The sequence below is a fragment of the Halichoeres trimaculatus genome, unplaced genomic scaffold (assembly GCF_033239565.1).
Source record: "Halichoeres trimaculatus isolate MK-OKI-2021-1 unplaced genomic scaffold, fHalTri1.1 fHalTri1_scaffold_23, whole genome shotgun sequence".
Taxonomy (NCBI): Eukaryota; Metazoa; Chordata; class Actinopteri; order Labriformes; family Labridae; genus Halichoeres; species Halichoeres trimaculatus.
In genome coordinates this window covers 19140391-19160233 of record NW_027437201.1, presented here as the reverse complement: position 1 = coordinate 19160233, position 19843 = coordinate 19140391, and the positions used below count along the sequence as shown (strand labels likewise).

At 42.9% G+C, this 19843-nt stretch overlaps 1 protein-coding gene across 4 annotated transcripts; it reads right to left on the bottom strand.

The window, feature by feature from the left end:
* Positions 1–416: 416 nt before the first annotated feature.
* Positions 417–19381, bottom strand: LOC141784870 (vesicle-fusing ATPase-like). 4 transcript variants are annotated; one of them, XM_074662795.1, is made up of 22 exons: positions 19280–19380; positions 17872–17954; positions 16859–16955; positions 16182–16221; positions 15283–15449; positions 15064–15171; positions 14827–14902; positions 14356–14511; positions 11793–11992; positions 10734–10899; positions 10512–10586; positions 9705–9892; positions 9110–9205; positions 8830–8986; positions 8592–8725; positions 8234–8300; positions 8008–8087; positions 6899–7033; positions 6603–6716; positions 3832–3887; positions 3603–3674; positions 417–1491 (listed from the first exon to the last, which is right to left on the bottom strand). In XM_074662795.1, exons 1-21 carry the CDS (start codon positions 19289–19291, stop codon positions 3644–3646), a joined length of 2238 nt encoding a protein of 745 aa, XP_074518896.1. In that variant the 5' UTR covers positions 19292–19380; the 3' UTR covers positions 417–1491; positions 3603–3643. The 4 variants fall into 4 exon arrangements, with proteins under 4 accessions (XP_074518896.1, XP_074518897.1, XP_074518899.1 ...); XM_074662796.1 differs by having other exon boundaries at positions 417–1077; XM_074662797.1 differs by lacking the exon at positions 417–1491 and adding an exon at positions 3191–3250.
* Between the last annotated feature and the right edge of the window lie 462 nt (positions 19382–19843).

The window sequence follows — 19843 nt, the reverse complement described above, 5'->3', positions numbered from 1 at the left end:
ATTTATCCAACCTCAGTCCAAAAACGTACGACCAGCAGCCAGAAACACAGAATAAGTTTTCATGTACGCTTTGAAACGCTATGAAATGCAGAAAGTTCTGTTAGAGCAAGGAGGGAGGAAAACTACAGGCCTGGAGGTGTATGAAAATAAAGAGATACAGCTCCATGTTTATGGGCTGAGACTTGAGCCTCTAGAAACTGAAAATGTAGTATTAATCATCTGCTTCAGTTGATTTTATTAGGTTACAATTTTTTCAAATTGCAACTAAGAATGAGATTGATGCATTAGTGTTAAAAATTGCAGTTCCTTTTCTGTCCACTGGAGGAAGGCTCCAAAAGCAAAAAAACCCAAAGATACCCATGCTAAAAGAAATAAAATGGTGCATTAAAAAACAGTTAAACGCAGTTGTAGTGTGATCACTTTTATTCTTTCATTGAAAACTTGCTCATAACAAAGTTGTGTACATTCCTGATTCTTAATTATTATAAGAGAAAACATGATCCTCTCACCCTGCTTCATCCTGGATATTCCTAAAAAGACTTTGAAATCTGCAGCAGGAGACTGTCCAAATGTTAAACAGTCATGATTCAGGATTCACAATCCTCATCCTGTGAATTCTGCTCTCGCCTCATTCAGACGCTCTGCAGAAGCCGTGTCTGTTTTCCTGTTCGGCTGCTTGACGGTTGCATCAGCTCAGAGGTTAACCGCTAATGTGCGAGTACGTTCATCTCATGATGAGATGCAAGATTTCTCTTCATTATGAGAAAATTACGCCCGATTATAATCATAACATCTCTTTTGGTGTAAACATGTTTGAATTAGAGAGCACTAAAGAAAAAACACAGGACGAGGATGAGCTTGGTGTTTTATTGGACGGTGTCACAGCGATGAGAGGGTTTTTTGGCAAAGGAGACAGTTTCTGAGCTAAATCAGTAACAATACGGAGACACACTCCTCTGTGGATCTTAAACTGCATGTAACACATTATTAAAGCAGCATGAACCGTCCTCGTTTCTCCAGTTTGGCGGTGATCAGCTTCGTCGTAATCCCACAGTTTCTCCGTTTTTAATTCATTTACTGAGAAGAAAGTCACAAAATTACAAGAACAAAGTGGGATCTCATCCTGGAATGATCAGATTACAGATAAACACTTACAAATAAGGCCTTTAGAAACACACAGTGTTAAGATTAGTGTTTGTGCACACACTATCTTTGACTCTTTACATACCAACTCCCGATGGAGTGCTTAAGGCATCACAGAGAGATTACAGCACTTAGGCCAAAATGGAATATAAACATACGCCATAAACTTGGCTTATTTCTCTTCATTTACACATAGTACAGTAGAGGAGGAGGAGGAGGAGGAAGACAGCATCCGAACAGGCGCGCAGAGCTTCAGGGATGTGAAGGAAGGATGCAGCGGGAGAGACGGAAACGCTCTCCTGCTTGTTTCCTCCTGCCAGCCTCTTCAAGGCTTCTGTTGTTCAGCAACTGAGAGAAGAGAGGAATAAAAGTGTGAAGAGACAGGCAGGCAGAGGAGACGTGCCGCCACAAGAGAGCACCTGTCTGGTCGACCTATTTTAAGGCGTGACGCTTGCTCGCTATACCATAATAAGCCTCTGAGGCGGCCACGAGAGGCGAAGCTGAGTTGAAAAGTTGTTGAAGTTTTTCGTTGTTTATCACCCTGAGCAGCGGCTCCTCTGATTGGTCTACAGGCTCAGAGCAGAAAAAGATGTGGAACAGCTGTCTTCACTGGTATTTCACATGGGACCACAAGGAAATTAAAGTCGCTATTAAAGTAGTTTTCCATAGTTTTACATTTACACTGTAAAAAAATGAAATCTTATCAAGTGTTTTTAATTTATTTCAAGTAAAAATTGACTTTTTTACACCTGATATGAGCCACATTCAACTGTTTAATCCAGAAAAATGTCTTGTTTTAAGTTGTTTGAAGACAAAAATGAGGTCTGGAACAAGAGAAATTAGCTGGAAAATTTGCTTAATACTAGAAGAATGTCTTCATACAAGTAACTTGTCTCTTGTTCCACCTGTTAACAAGCAATTCAGACCTCATTTTTGTCTTAAAACAACTTGAAATAAGACATTTTTCTGGACCGGTCAGGTGAATGTGGCTCATATTAAGTCTAAAAAGACATTTTCTACTGAAAATAAGACAAAAACACTTGAAAAGATTTCTGTTTTTCAGTGTAGGAGGACTATGTCAGAGCTTCGGCAAATTACTCCCTCCCTCATCTACACTGTTTGATGTCTTTTTGAAGTGACACCCAAAGGCGAATGAAGCTCACCTCATCAAGGTGGAGTCATTGACTAGTTTACGGAATAACCTTTAAAGTGGCAGTGAGGAGTTTAAAGTGATTTTGAAATCCACACTTTAAAATGAATTTACGGCATGTCCAAGTCTCCATGACAACACCATGCCGGCTGACGAAATTCAGCAGTGAGAAGAGAGATCTGTGATTAATTTTGTAGTGATGGTGGACACTGGAGCCTAAAAGTCAGACAGAAAAAGGACAGAAGAGAAGAAGAAAGATAAACAAGAGAGAGATAGAGCATGAGCTAAAGGCTAAAAGGGCTAAACCGTTCGTGCTAATGTTCATTGTAACATTGCACATTACAGACACGTCTCACAGCATCTGGCTGTCAGTAGAGCTATGTATCGACAGCTGCTAAACTACTGCACGAACTGACATTTTGCTTGTTGACACGTTAGCCTACGGATACGTCAGACCACCGGGCTGCTAGCACTACATGACAAACAACAGCTACGTAACTGCACTGAGAAATGCCTTATAAATAGTTCCAAAACAAACACAGGCCTGGTTAAAAGTCTCATCTTTGCGACGGTGTGCATGAGACCCCGGGCCAGAAGGTGGCGATGCAGTCACACTAAAACAGATCCTCCTCTTACATCTTTATGTATCAGAAAAGATCAGAAAAACCCAGTCTACTTTGGTGGATGGAAGATTTATAAATTTATCATCAAGAGTTGAACACATCATTTTCAAGAGCAGAAAGATTTAATTTCATCCCGAATTCTTCCTAAATTTCTTCACATTTCTACGATTGTTAAAAGCAGTGTAAGTCTTGAAAGTCCCAGTTTAAGCCCCATCTCAGACCGGATGCTGCAGAGATGCTGGTTCACCCTCTGAGCTGCAGACGAAGGCACTGAACCATGTGTAGCCCCCTCGCTCTGACACCTCTGAGTCCATCAGTGCACGTTCACAGGATCCTGTTTGTGCATGCTGGAGTGTGAGTCGCTCTATGTGTGTGCGTGAAGCGTGTTTGAACAGGGTTAAAAAATGAATTTCCCTTCAGGGATTAATAAAGTTTATGAAATCAAAAAATCTAAATTAATTTCGTGGAGGATAAATGGTGTTACACCTGGTGAGACAGAGTCTAAAAGTTCACTTATGCGTCTCAGAGGATTCAAACAGCGCTGGATGTGGTTGAACTTTAAGTGTGACGTTTTCATCTTGGACAGAAACATGACTTAAAGGTGAATGTAAACAGATTTCTAACAGGACAGAAAACAAAGAGTAGGAATGGGAGCTTGCAGTCTGATGCAGACCCTGCGGTCTTACCATTGAAGGATGTCTCTTTTCCCTACGCGGCTCCGCTGAGTCTAGATCGCCACAAACTTATCAGAACCCAGTCTGCAAGAAAGTGACCAAATGTTTATTATTAATCTCACTTGGTGTGTTAACATTTATGCCTGTGTGAAGTTTTCCTCTCTGTGCTGCATTAGTTAAAGCTGAGTGGAGAAGGTGACAGCGCGGTGTGAGTGTTCAGTGTCAGGGGGAGAATACTTACGCTCCTTCTTCCTTCAGTAGACTCAGGAACTTGCTGACTCTGTAGCCTGGCTCCAGCTGAAAAACAGACACAACTCTTCTTAATACAAAAACATATCAAATGAAACGTGCTTTAATCACAACGTTTGCTTTAAGCACAAACATCAGCCTTATTCAGAGCATCAGATCTTGGAGTTCACGTTTCTGGAAACTTTTTTAATGTAATTTTTGCCGTTTCGAGGCACCGCCCTGTTGCTAGCGGCTCTCTCTTCCTTGTCTGTTTCTTGTAATTTTTTCATCTCTTTTTTGCATTTTTGCATTTGGAGTGGGTCATTTGATGGTCATGGACACCAAACTTTTTGTGTCTTCAGTGATGTTTTTACTACTTTTGCTCCTGTGTTTGTCTGGAGATCCTACATGTAACCATGGCTGCATTGTTTACATGTGAAATAAGCTGTTATCAGCCTGTAGCATGTCAATGCTAACTGGTGCAAGGCCAGATGTTTCCCCACAAGGTGAGGAGAAGGAGGTGAGGACGATGTGCTGGTTCTCAGGTGTGAGCTAAGAAGTGACGACATCGTTATTGGGAACGCAAGATTTATCTCCAATAAGATGGACAAGCTAGCCGTGCTAACCCAGCAACAGAGGGAACACCAGAAGGCAGAGTAGCATCATGCTATTCACACACATGGCTAACGGAGCTAACACTGGACACCAACGCCAAGAGCTTCACCTGCTGTGAGCAGACAGGATCCAGGAGACAGAGACTGAACAGACTGCTGAAGAAGCTCAGTCCTGGACCCTGTGGAGGTGGAGGCTGACTGAACTGGAAAAAGATGGACAATCTGTCATCATCTATTTTCTTATGGACCTTTTAGCACTTTCTATACACTTTCTTACTTTTGCTTTCTTGATTGCTGTTGAGACTCCTCCTGATTTTTCCCCTCAGGGACAAATAAAGTATTTTCTATTCTATTCTATTCTTTTCTAAACCGCCTGTAGCGACCGGAGTGAAGACATGAGATCAGTCGGAAGCATCAGAATGAAAACTGAAGCCGAATGTGTGTGTGAATGTGTGTGGATGTGTTTGCAGCATGTCTCGGCAAACAGGTCCATACTTCTTCAGAGACATGGGGGGAACATGGCTGCATTTATGCATACCACAGCAATTACACAGCATCAGCCTCCACAAACAGGCGGTCACATCATCAACATACCACAGACGTACAGTCAGGAGAGGAATTAACAGCCGCCAACAGTCACATTCAGGTCAATTCACACCACTGTGAGTCTGCAGAACAAAATAAGATTCCCTAACTCGAGCTGTTAAAGCATTTTGAAGCTTCTTGTCAACAGATTATGTTGTTATGATGGCTATTGTTGTTGTTATCTGTGCCTCAGCGGTGTATAAGTAGTTTGAGTGTTTTCAAAGGGTCTGCATGTAAACACTTTAGTATAACTACATGACTTTCAATAGAGTGCTGGAAAAATGCACAAAACACAACCTCAGCGCCAACCCACAAACCCCAAAGGCGAGTAAACTTTATACGACCGCGCTGTACTTATCTAAATACAAACATACAAACTGGAGTACAGGAGGAGGCCAAGACCGCGCTGTGAGACACTGATGTGAGCGCTCAGTTCCCCCCACAGTGGGATGACTTTAATGCACATCAGCCACAGAACAACTGAAGTGAATTGACTCTGCTGTAATTGTAGGTACTCTAAAACCATGAAGCAGTGTGTATGAGTGTCTCTGCTCTGATCCAGAACATGTGAGGGCTGTTTGGTTTCCTCACAGAACATCAGGACTCTTGGAGGACGGTTTTCGTGAACTGGATCCTTCTGCTCGACAAATCATCAGCAAAGCCGCACACAGTTTTTCACCCCAGCTGATAGATGACACGTCTCTGAGACCGGGGCTGATTCTGTTGACTGCTGAGAGTGCCGGCCAGATGTGGAAGACGAAGAGGAGGGAGCTCAGACCGGGATATCAGAAAAACAATAACATGTGGGATGAGCCAATTTCTAATGTGTGTGAATCAGAGTGAAGAAGGCAGCCTTATTCCCCGACACTTGACCTCTCTGTCATCTGATGCAAACAGCTCTGCGCTGATGTTAACAACCATCTGTGGCCAGTAGTGTGGTGGAATTAGCAGGGGTGCTGTGGTGGCAAAATCCACACACAGTCTTCTGTACCCACAACACTTCACCAACTTCAATGAAACTCACAGTTCATCATTATCAGTTTTAAATCTCAGTTTCAAATTTCTGAATTTTGAATTTAAATTCAGAATTCCAGTTGCATTCCAGTCAAGCTCCAACCAATCAAACATTTACAGTTTCTTTCTGATCTCACAAACTCAGACACCAGTCGTTGTTGTGTTGAGATCCTGTTCGTGACGCCAAATTGTTGAGGAAATTTCAGGAATCTTGACACTTGATAAAAAAGACTCAGGAGACTCAGATGGCTTACGTTGAAATAGTTTATGTAGCTTGATCGAGGAGAATTGACTTTGCATTACACTGGGCACCATGTGTACTGTCTGTCATATTCTCCTCGATCGAGCTATATAAGCTATTTCAACTTAAGCCATCTGAGTCTCCTGAGTCTTTTTCATCAAGTGTCAAGATTCCTGAAATTTCCTCAACAAGTAGGATCCACAAGATACTGGTCGGCCTTTCCACATTTCGTTTTTACACGCTGTGTGTGTGCAACTTCAATAAAACAGTTTTAAAAAATCATTACAACCTTTATACCCACATGGCAAAAGTCTGGATCTCTTCCCCTACCTGCATCGCCATTTCAATCAGCATCAGCAGCTTTTTTATGCCGATCCAGAGATTCTGTCCTTTCACAGCTTTAGCTATGCTGGCCCGCTCCACGTCCTGAAAACTGCCCAGGAGCTTTCGGGAAAAGAAGCAAGAGAAGAAGAAGAAAGGAGAGCACTCAGCGTGGGATTAGCAGCTATTAGCTCAGTCAATATATTCAGGGACTGTAAGACAGAAATCCACATTGAAATGTTTCCTTGTACGAGTTTGTCAGCAGCAGAAGTAATGCAACACGTGATTCAAACATTTCGTGATACCTCCAGAGCTTCGATCAGCTGCTCTCCCCTCGAGATGTTGGGGATGTGGATGGTGGTGCTGAAAGCGTCGAGCATCTCCATTTCCTGGAGGACGTCTCTGCGACTCGTGGTGCCGATGATGAGCAGCTTACGACCCTGAGAGAAGCAGACACAGGGAGACAACAGAGAAATGTCGGTGTATGATGTGGTGACAGTGATGCTGCAGATTTAAGATGTGGGATACATCCAGGAGAGCTTTGTGTGTGATTATAGACAAGATGCTTATGTGTCTGTATCAATTATCCCAAATAGGTCAGACTCTATTAAAGCATTACAGACATATTTATCGCTCTGATTTCCCGTGAACGATGACAGTGTGTACACGCCGTAAGTCACAACAAGCGCCCAGCAAGAGAAACCAACAGGAGACAGGAGATGAACAGGCAGCAGAGCAGAGCAGAACCCTAATCAACAGGAGACAACAGCAGAGGACACAAACATGAGCGGAGAAGAAAGAAGGGAAGCAAAAGAAATGTAGCTCCACTAAGCCGACAAGTTGGAGGAGGACCAGGAGGAGAAGACGAAGGAGGAGAGGCAGAGGAGTGGCGAGCAGACAGGGGGATTATGGCTGCCGGCTGCCCCCCCATGGCGTGGGGGGTTGTGATGCTGCATGCAGATGAGGTGCCACACAAGCGGCGGTGCTGCCAGGTCCTGGCTCTCTCACAGAGCCCATTCTCCTCCGTGTCCCCCTGGCCTCCCCCGGCCCCAGGCACCCCGCTGGGCCCAGCGCTTTACAACCCCAGAGGAGCACTGCAGCCAGGCATTCAGCAGCCGGCCCCGCGCCACTTCTCATGCACATGCAGCCATATAGTGGCCTATACTCTCATTCACAAACCAAAGGGACTATGAGAAATGGGTCTCCAGCACCACCATTCACTGGGAGCACAACAGGCCGGGACCAAAACACTTGCTAATAACCATACACACAGCCACAGACCTCCAACAACTCCTCACAAGACTTCTGAGGTGGCATCCACGAGATCTGCTGCCCTCTTTCTGCCAGCTCAGGACTAGCAACACCGCAAAGAGATACAGAGAGACACACAAACACACAAGGAAGAGCGCTTTACCTTTGGAGGAGGCTTCTTCAGCAGCACCAGCAAAGTCTGGAGCACCAGGTTGGAGAAACGAGGGCCAATGGGGACGTAATCTGAAGACAGAGAAACCGTCTCATTAACAGATCCAGTGTTTCATGAATCAAACAACATTTCGTGATGATAATACACAGATAAATTTAATCTCTAGAGACTTATTCAACTCTCTTCATTGAGACTCTCAGGGAGGTTTGGGTCTTACCCAGCAGACGTTCAATGTCATCCACAACCACACAGCTCAGCTGGGACTTGTAGGCATCTTCAAATATCTATCAGAGATGATAAAAGTGAAGTCACGTCAAGATCAAAGCACAAACAGGCACATCCACCTCTGCCTGACCCGAGGGCACTCCAAACAATGACTCATTTGTTTTATTATTTGTGAGCGCCTGTCAGCGTGGCTTTTAAAAGTGTCTGAGGATGATTTTAATTTCCAAACCTCTTCCATTTCCCGAGGCACTTTGAGCACTCCGCTGTGGTTTAATTTACGAGTGTCAATAAAGATTTTAATTTTTTCCATCAAAGTTTCTTTGTGCTTCTACTCAGGTTTAAAGTGTCACCTTTTTGATGGCCTGACACTTGGCGATCTCTGAGTGTCCGATCATCTTGTCAGGGGAGCAGATCTTGATGAAGGGGAACTGGGAGTCTTCAGAGATCTTAGCTGCCAGCGCGGTTTTCCCGCTGTTTGGTGGACCTGAGGGAGACAACCAATCACAAGTAATTATTGGTTTCTAACTCAGGATGTTTGGCCTGTGCTTGAGTCGCAGAAGGTTTGTGTGTGTGTGTGTGAGGACATACCCTCAAGAAGCACAGACACTAGCGGAGTGCGCTCGCTGTTCTTGGTTTGCTGAACCAGCAGCTCTCCATCTCCCAGCACCGCCCTCACGGGGTCACCCCATCGAATGATCCCGTTCATGATGTAGCTAGCATAGTCTTCCTGATTGGTGCCAAACGCCTGCACAGGAAGAAAAAAGGAAAAGTAGACATCACATTCATTTCATTTGCACTGGATCCTTCAGAACGGATCTGACAGGGAAAAGGTTGGGATGTTAGGATATGCAAAAACAGAACAACTCACGGGTTTGATGTCGTTATTCAGCGAGGACAGGAAGTCGTGCATGCCGACTTTAAGCCTCTCTGCCGTCTCAAGGTTCACCTCCACCGTGGAAGTGGCCTGCAAAGATACACACACAAACATCACACACATGAGTGTCAGCAGATTAAGAGTGGCTCTGATTGTGAAGTTAACACATTTAGATTCCTTAATGCTATCTAACAGAGCGCCCCCTCAGAGCAGGAGGAAGAGGAGCAGGAGTTGGTAGAGGAAAGAGAGGAGGACTAGGAGCAGGGAGACTGGAAGAATGAGGGGGATCGGGACAGAAGGACGTCACAGCTTTCAGACATGTGTGCGGCTCTTGTCTGACATTAATCATCACCCTGTAATATACCCTGCCCTGTGTGAGTGTGTGTGAATCTGTGTGTGAGAGTGTGTCTGAAGGGGTAGAGCATTTCACAGATGAGAATCTATCTCTGTGTTCCAATGATCGGGGTAGATGTGAGCCTGTTCCTGATAAAAACACTTAAGTGAAGGCTGAAAACCATATTTCAAACTCAAAGAGACGTGTTGGGCTTTCTGTACTGTTATCTGACCCTCTTATCAAAAGGACTCTGACCTTGATGTGTCGGTTCATGGCGGTGGACTGAGCAGCTCTGACCAAACCCTCCAGCTCAGCTCCGCTGTAGTTCTTTGTCTCTGCGGCGAGCTTCTTGATTTCCACGTCAGGGGCCAGCAGATCGTGCTGACGCATCTTCGACGTGTGGATGTTGAGGATCTGAATTCTTCCGTTTTCATCCGGCAACCCTGGAAAAGCACAGACACTTGAAGCTTATTACCTCCACCAAGGAGGTTATGTTTTGGGGAGAGTTTGTATGTGAACAACATGATTTAAAAAGTAACAAACGGATTTGGATTTTTCAGGAAATGTCCAAAATGGGATAAGGAAGAAGTGATTTAATTTTGGAGGTGATCTGAATCACCGTCTGGATCCAGGACTTTTTTTTGAAGGATTCTTTATCATTGTGAGATAGGGCCGTTTTCACCATATGGGTATATAACTCCACCATAAATGGTTGGATTGCTTTGCAAAACAATACAAGACAAGGTCACCATAATTTCTGACAGATGTTACAAGTACAATCCAGATCCTGCAAAATTCTGGATACAAAGATCCAGAATATGAAATATGTACTGGGTCATCATAATTTTCGACCCTGTCAGGAAACAAATTATTGTACAAACCTGAAACTAACACCAAATTGTAGCAGACAGTCTGCTGAAAGAGAGTATAACATTAAAGTAGGGCTAAAGTGTTAAAATCCCAACCCATGTCCTTTCCAACATCTTTCTCCAGACTCCTGAGGTAAAATGTACAGAGGACACATGGGTGTGAAGCCTTATCAGCCCATCTTCCACTTCTTACCTATCTCCATCTTCACCTCCAGTCTTCCTGGTCTCAGCAAGGCCTCATCGATCAGGTCGGGCCTGTTGGTCATACCTGAGGGGGGACAGATGGAGAGGAGACGCAGACGGATGAGTCAGGAGTGTGCAGATGTTCAGGGAGCACACCAGTGTATGTGTGTGTGTGTTTAAAAGTGTATTATTTTCTGGAAACTCAAAGGTAGAGTTTATTTCTGTTGATTACCGATGACGAGAATGTTGTTGAGCTGCTCCACTCCATCGATTTTGGACAGCAGCTGGTTGACCACGGTGTCGTGAACGCCTGTACTGCCTGCCATGCTGCCACGCTGTTTACAGATCGCGTCAATCTCGTCAAATATGATGATGTGGAGGCCGCTGTTGGGACCGAGCTGAGAGAAGGAAAGGAAGGTTATTACATCTAGAGGTCCTGACCTATTTTAAAGTAGACAAAGCATTGAAAAAATATCAGTGTCTCCAAAACTATTCAAACGCATGTGCAGGGTATTTTTCCTTCCCCGCAGACAGTTTCTTCCACGTTTGACCATGAAGAGGTGTCTTAAGCTGAATAAAAACCTCTTTTCTGAATCAGCAGTTCAATTTCAGCACTTAATTGTTGCAAAACAACAAAAATAGATGTAAAAAAATTCAACCACTAAGTTTTTTTCATCCTGACCTGAGAGTCAGCGCTGACCCTCAGCAAAGAGACAGATGGGAAAAGAGAGCGCAGCAGGGTGGGGGGTTATCGGTCCATCTACAGAGCTGTCAGTCTGAGCCGTAGCATTTAAAGCAGGTGTGGAGCTGTCCTTAATACACACTGGGCTCTGATTGTGTGAGTGTGCGGTGTGTGTGTGTGAGGGGGGCATTAATAGGAGGTCAAAGACAGCCCAGCCCCTCATTAGGTGGTGAAGAGTGAAGCTCCATGCTGGTGTCTCACAATCCAAACGAACTGTCGCTGCAGGTTTCAGTGCAGAACTTGAAGTTATTACAGCTCCATCTCACTAAAGGGCAGATCTCTCCTCTCCTGCAGAAATTAGGTTTTACCTTTTCAGAGATTACATCTGTGTTTTAGGGCACAATGGGTGAATACAGAAGCTTCTGATGTGAAGAAAACAAGTTCAGGGAAGTTGTGACTCATTTACCAAAATGAGGTTTTATCACTGCTTGGAGATCGAACCCTCCAGCTACAATAATGCAGTTTTTAACTGGTTTGTATCGAAGCAGGAGTGTTATTTTCTGTCTTCTCAAACAGGACAAACACACTGTTGTGCGTCCCTGTGCTTACCCTCTTCTGCTCCTCCTCTGCGTCTGCAAACAGCTTCCTGACGTTGGCCTCAGACTCTCCCACGAACTTGTTGAGGATCTCGGGGCCGTTGACGATCTTTGGCTCGCGGGCCTTGAGCATCTTGCCAATCTGTCGTGCCATCAGGGTTTTACCGCAGCCTGGGGGTCCGTACAGCAGGATTCCTTTTACGTGCTTACAGCCTGCAGACAGACACACACGACCAGAGAGGAAAAACAGAGTTAAAAACGGAGCAGGCTGTCGCAGCTTGCAGCTAGGGACTCAGCGTCTTGTTCAAGAGCAGGATCTCATGTCTGACGGAAACGCTCAGACGGGATGTGACTGTGAAAAGATACAGCATCAGGAACAGAGTGTTAGGGCGAGACAGATTTTAAGAGAATGAGAGGAGTGCCTAAAATCCAAAAAAATGAAACCTGACCAGCTGTTTCTGTCTTATTGTATGTAAAAAATGTTTTGTTATTCTTGATATGAGCCATATTCAACTCATCGGTCTAGAAAAACGTTTTATTTCAAGCTTTGAGTTGATTGTCTCCATGTAAAGAAAACCACAGATGATTTCCTCATTCTACACAGTTCAGCTGAAGCTCTCCACTCTGCTCAGTCCACAGTGTGGGTCTTTTAATGGCCCTTTGCACCTGTTTAATGACATTTAGCCCAGACTAATTGAGAGGCCCCAGATAACCATCTGAGCTGCCATTTGGGCCCGCTGAAGGAAAAGCAGCCGGGCTGACAGGTAGGGGAGGAGGCACGGGGGAAGTTTTGTTGTTTTTAGAGAGCGCGCTCTGAAGTTCTTGTCTGTCTGGGGAAAGCAAAGGGGAGACAAGGTGAAACTTTGAAAACTTTTACTTCGACAGCTCCTCTCTGTCAGCACCTGCTCTCCCTGCTCCCCACGCTGGCCAATTACAGCTTCACCTTTTAGCTGGATACTCTATCAGGGCACGCCATCTCATTACAGCAGCCAGCTGGCCACAGCCAAAGGCCGACTCCTGCACACAAGCAGCCGGATAAAGGTCAGCCTGCACGCTGCTGGACGCTGCCCTGGGCTCTGAGCACTGTGGGTTTCTGTGGGTGTCAGTGTGTGGTGTGTTTGCCAGGCTCAGAGGTCTTCAGTGCAGGTTTTTACAGGACTAGTAGGTCTGGGAGAGAGGATTAGCACATCTGTGTGTGTGGGAGGTGAGGGAGAGGCTGGTGTGTGAGTCACAAAGACGACTACCTGATGGCTTTCATTAAAATGAGCAGCAGACCTTCGTAAAGTGACTCATCAGTATAATCTGACAGCTGTCAGAGATCTGTTAATGAGTCGACTCAGGCAAGGGGCATGTTTCATCTGTTCATGGTGAGGGGCTGCAGGAGGACGCCTCAGGGCAACCAAAACCTGTGGCTATCCCAAAGGTAATGCGTTGTCCATAGGCTGTATATAGAGTGGACAGCATGGCTTCACCATTTATCATTGTACGGTTTTGAAGCCAAAATACCCCCATTACAGGCGCCACCATTGGCAGCAGTTGTGCAGACAGAGTCTGCGGAGTCGAGACTATGAGAGATCTGAGTGGAGCCGGATGACAAAAATACTTATTTACTTTTTCTATTTGAGTCTAATCTCTTCTTGACTCTCCTTCCCGACAAATTTTACAATCCCCCCCCCCAAAAAAAACAAGAACAGCAGCTGTCAATCATAGTTAAACGTGACATAAAGCCTCATTTTTAACCTCTTATTACTAATGGAAACAAAACTTTTCAGAAAAATCACCACAACAATCGAATGTAAGAAATATTTCTAGGAGGTGTATTATTTTTTTCAAGTTTGACCACAGCCCATCTGGAATGACTGGGGAGATGGAATTTTTGACCAATACTGCAGCCAGCCACCAGGGGGCGCAGTTTTTGTGGTGACCTCACTTCGAGCATAGCATGTTGACATTTTTTTCTTTTTAGAGTTTATGATGGTACCTCATTTTTCTCCTTCAGGGAGCAAAGATACAGTCCTGATGTCATATGTGCTTTTTTTCAGAGATGATAGGAGAAAGAGTGGATCAGGAAACACGGAGAAAGGAAGAGGGGTGACATCCAGGAGAAAAGTGCGGCAGGTTCGCTTTAAACCAGAAAAGAAAAGCCTCTTGAATTAAATACCTATTTTCGGTGGTGCTAACCTTTTACTTGCATTCATTAGTAACAAAGCAACTCAGATTTGGCAGCTTACTAAAATAAAAACAGTCCAATAAACTCACAAATCCAAGTGCTTTTTTAAATTCATTGAGCATTGAAAGATAACACAAGTTTCTTCATTGGATCTACGGTACTGTCCGACATTACAGCTTGGAAATAATCCCCTATGGAAGCAGATAAATGCTGTGTTACTCTCTCAGGCTGGACGCTCAGAATAACAATTTAAAAGTCCCTCATCTATCATAAATGACAGATAACTCGAGTAAGGAAACAATTTCTGAGCTTATCACCTGACTTTCAGTAACTTGGAGCTAAAGTGAAAAAGAGGCACAAACAGAGGATGAGTGAAGATGAAGTGAGGAGAAAGAGAAATACACACCCATCTGTTCCACTATGTCTGGAGGAAACACTCTGGAGGCGAAGGCTCGACGGAAGATGTCAGAAAACTCTTTGTCAAGGCCACCGATGCCCATCTTCTCAAAGTCCCAGTCTGGGCTTATGATGGACTGGCGGGACTCTCTGGTCTTGGATTTCCCTGGAGAGAAGACAGTCAGTGTCTGTTTGTGTGTCTACATTTTGACAGAGGATAAACTTTAATGTGCTCTGATTTGTCTTTAATCATGAACAGCTATGAAGAGACTGTAGCACGGTGAAAAAATTAATAAGACTTTGGTGTGTAGCTGAAGAGCTGATTTCAAAATTAATGCAATCCCAAATTCATCTTAAAAAAGAGAAGCTGGGAAATGTGTGTGTGAAGTGTGCCCCCTTGTGGTTTTAACAAAGAACTGTTCTAAAAGCAGAAAATGAAATGTTTCAAGAATGACAAGAGCTTTAAAGTGTCGTCACTTACCAACAAGGACTATGGATGAGGTTTCTGACTTCTCAAAAATCACCTGACTGTTCCCCGTCAGCAGACCAATTTCAATCTAAGCACAAAAAAATATATATTTAAAGCTCTGAGCAACAAGCAGGAACATTTTAACACCAATAGAAATTTGCTACTTGCTTAAAAAATGTACACATCAGTTGCCATTAAAAATGTATTGAATACACACAGAAGTAGAGTGACAGGTTATTTAAAAATTACCTTTGGCTTTTTGCCCGAGGAGAGTTCTGCCCTGAGGATGCTTGGATCCATGGCCTCCATGTCTTTAACTACCAAACCGAACACCTTATCGGAAAAACTAAACACCAGCTAAAAATCAAAAAAAGAAGTCATGATTTGTTGTAACTTTTAAAACATTATTTCAAAGAGAGTAAGAAGTTTATGTGACACCGGTGTGATTATCCCTCACACCCGGCTCACCTGCTGTTCGATACTGAAGGCCTGGTTGTTGAAGTGCTGCAGGAACGCGTTAGCCATGTGGTCGGAGTTGTACGGGTTGCTGTCCACGCTTTTCTTCTGCAGGAAGTCGATTTCCACTGTGATGGTGCTGATACATTGCTTGGATTTGTCAAATTTGTAGTTTGTCACTAAAAGGAAAACAAAATCATCCACAGGTTAGAGTCCAGAAAGTCTCAGAAAAACTGTGATTAACTGGGATTATTTCTTAAAAGACAGTTTGAGAAAAATTATCCCAGATTTTTATCACAGATACCACTGTGGCACTGCTATAATATTCTGTCTTTTAAGGATTTAATTCAATGTTTATCTCTGGTTTAAACAGAAATTGACACACTTTCTGCCTTTGATCAGATAATAAAAAGAGCGTCAGCTGAGGAAAGATTAAAGCATCATGAGGCCTTTTCACTCTTTCACTCTGTGGATTAGATTTTCCTTCCTCCTTTTCACTCCTGATATAAAGACAGAATCATAATAGCGCCCATCACTCTGGGCATCATTCAGCCTGAGGGAGGTGAAGGAGATATTTTATCAAAGAGAAACCTTCTTCTACTGGATGCAGGCCAGGCACTGAGCCAGATGTGCGGTGACGCCTCTAAAACTCCTGTCACGCTGTCACTCACTGTGCACGAGAAATCTTCTTCCCTCCACCCCTTATGACTCTGAAATAAAAGTTTACACCTTTTGTCTGCAGCCTTTACTGTCAGTCACATGTGAGCTGAATGAATGCCTTCAAATCTTTAATACTAAAGGTGGTATTTCTGCTGCAGGTGATTCTGACTTACAGGAAGTTAAAGGATAAAAGAGGAAGACTGTCAAAAGAAGACAGAGTTACTGAAGCTGACTCATAATAAAAACATTACCTTCAACTTCTTGTCCTATAGAGACACCAGCCCATTTCCTCTGCAAGAGAAAAAAGAGAAAAAGATTTTTAATCCATTGTGACCATCCAGCTGTGGATTAAAAGTTACAATATCTACACTTCAAAGACAAAGCACATCAATGCAACAATCCTCTTGTTTAACGATTTCATTTCACCACATCTGTGTTCATCATCACCTTTAACAGAAGCTGTGAAATATGAGACAGTAAGCTTTAGATAACGTTTAATGATATTTGTGGTGAAATAAGATCGATTGGGGGAGGTTACAGCAGTACCTGTGTGCCTCTGAGGCCGCCAAGTTTACAGATGGAAGAAGAGCGGGCAGGCACAGGCAAGATAAAAGAAAGGAAGGAAGCAGTGACAGACAGATTGAGACCAACACAGAGGTCCGTGCAGAGAGCCCAAAGACAAACACACAAGTTAACACCTGCTGACACTGAGGGAGGAAGAAACTGATGCTGTATCAAGCTCTCACCACACGCGTGTTACTTCAGTTATAACAGTGGATAATTACAGACTATCTGCTCTGTGCAGCGTTTAGAGCATTTTTTACTGATTTTGTACAAAAGATTTTATCATTCTAGATTAAATGTAGAAATGTAAAGATGTTTTAAGAGACAGAGTCATCGCTAAGAGCCCATCTGCAGTGAAACCCACCTGTGGGAGGCTGAAGCCCATGCTCCCGGAGGGGACACCGGGATGAGACCTCAAGGAGAACACAAACTTGTGGATCCCATTGCGCACAGTCACATGTCTGCATTGGGGAGGATTAGATAAGGACAGGTATGATTAAAGTAGAGTTGTTACACTTTGCAATTAATTACATAGCTATAGGCTGCAAAGAAACACCATACCAAACTCAGTTTTACCCTGATCTGAGTCCTGAGAGAGAGTTAAGGAGTTAGAAATCTACCTCTTGGCTCTCCTGAATGAGGTCATGCAGATTACTCCAATCCCAGCTGCATAAAATCAACTAAATCCAGATTGAGACTTTCAAAGTCTTCAAAGTTCCAGTTACCAGTGCTCTATAAGATATGACACGCTACACACTTTGTCCACAGGGGGGCACTAAATTCCACACAAACTAAAAAAAAAATCCTTTTGGACCCTGAAACCTTACCTACTTCAAAGTTATCCTCCTAAAATATTTCAAACACACACTGAATGTTTTGCACTGAATGAAAAAAAAAACAAACAGCCTGTTTTTAAGATTTAATGCTAGCTGATAGCATCTTTTGAATAACACAGGCATGGGTACAGAAATCTGTTGCAAGTTTCTTCAGTCTTCTAGATTTTAAATGATATTCCACATTAAAAAAAAAAACTTTAGAGTATGTAAAGTGCAGAAAAAATGATGATGGTTATTTGAAAACATTACAAGCGCTCTGCATGTAAAAAATCAGATATAAATCTAATTTATTTGCACCATAATCCGAATTTTTAGAGCTCCAATGTGAAGCCATTGTGTGGAGAACAACGCCTGTGTCTACCCAGATGTTGCTGTTGTTTTTTTCACCAGAGCAGCTAAAAGAATGCTGACAGAAGTGAATCCCACACATCAAGTTGACGTAACCCTCCGCTAAACATTCGGCCCACACTTCTACATCCTGTCATAACACTCCCTCTTCGTATGCTGCTGGGTTACGTGTGTCAGAGGAAATCCCACTCACTGATCAAACTGCGACTCGTCCTTGATGACGGCACAGTTGGTCAGCGACAGTTCTTCTGTTGGGCATTTAGCCGCAAGCATAATCTGATGGGAGACCACAGAGAGACACAAACAATGAGTTCATTGAGTTACATCACTGAACACTTTCTGAATGATGTGGGCTCTTTGAAGCTCTGATGTGAGTCACAGCTTATTTGAGAAATGACAAATAAAACAGGTTTATTGAAGAGTTTCTGGCACAGTAGACATCCTGCTTATATCACAGTTTGAAATCTCTGTACTGATCTTTGTACACTTGAGAGACATTTTCCAACAACAGCAACTCATTATTTAAGCCTGGAAAATAAGATATCTTTTGCTTTAGAGAAATATGAAGCACAGAAAGTTCTCAGTGTTTGAATGATCTTCAGATAAGAGCCACAGCTGCGATACAGTACCCTTAACAAAGAATAATAACCTTGAAATCCATCCTTAGCCATTGAATAGAGTTTATTTAACAGGCACTCTGTGGTATCCTTTCTCCAAAAATATATACTTCCTTACTTTTCTTGCTTAAAAAACACTCTCTGCTTCATTCCTGGGCTTTAACATTACTCAACTACCAAATGTCATGATGTGTCTTTATGTGTTAGTGGTCTTGCACTCTATTGTTTACATGGGCGTCATAAAAACCATGTATCGTCGTGGCCATCACGTGATATCATAACGTTAGCTGCCCTGCCAGCACAGTCTTGTGTATTTGTGTACATTTTGTACTTTTTTGCATAGAGTTATTACAGGGTCCTACAATAAAACATGCTTACTCTCAAAGGAATCTCTCAGCTGTATTAAAAGCAAGCATTAATTAAGGGGTTGCTTCATTTGACAGTTGACTACTTCACAACTAAAACTCAACTGTTGCATCAGACATCACTGGAAAGACACTGACACACAAACAATGACAATTTGTTCATAAAAGAGTAGAAAATAGCAAATAAGTATTCTTTATCACTCTAATATTTGACTGATATTCTTGTTGTAAGAGTTTAATGCTGCTAACTCCATTCATTGATCCGGCCTTCAAAGTAAAGCTACATTTACAACATTTTAGCAGTGCTGTCGTTGAAATAAAACGCCTTTCGGGACAAAGCACCTGACATAATGATCAATATACGTAAGGTTTACGCTATCGAGCACAAGTAAAAGTTGCTCTCAGTTGAGAAAGTGGTCATAAGATTCTCCTTTCCTCTTCCGGACTGCCCACGAAGCTTTAAATGACAACTCATTCTGTCACACAGGCTATTGCTAAGCTAACCAACTTTACGTGTTAAACACAGCGTCTACTCCTACAAGAATACGTCATTTTGAGCGTTGAGAGCTTTTTATTTCAAGGTGTAGGTGTAATTAACCTGAATATTTACTTAACTCACCCGACTGCTCATCTTTGCCTGTTTTTTTCCTCCAGTTTAAGTGAAATTCAACAGAAACTGTTTCACCGACAAACTGCAGAAATGAGAGTGACGTGTTCAGGGGGCGGGGCCTGAGGAAGGATTGTGACGTCATTACGCACACGACGTAAAAGTGAAACGAAAAGTGTCATTTGAAAACAGGACTCAAACCTAGATTAAACGTATAAATTACACTAATGAGACACCTTAATTTTTTATTTCTCTTGAAACATGGTATTTAATTTCATTAAATTGGAAAAAAAAAATGTTTCCATTAACGTTTATAAAGCTAATGTGAAGCCTTGTTGTAGACAATTTTTCTCATATTAATGGTATGATTAGTTAATCCTGAATAACATAGACATGTTAATACGTCAAATATAATTTAAATATTTTATTTATGTATCCACAGGTTGGTAAGGCCTCATTCTAACAGGGACCCCTTAAAATGCCTAATAATTTTATTGTTTGTTTGTTAAAATTTTCTTAGACAAATAAGATTAAAAACATGGAAAGGCCTATATTTACCATGGGCCATAGTCCACC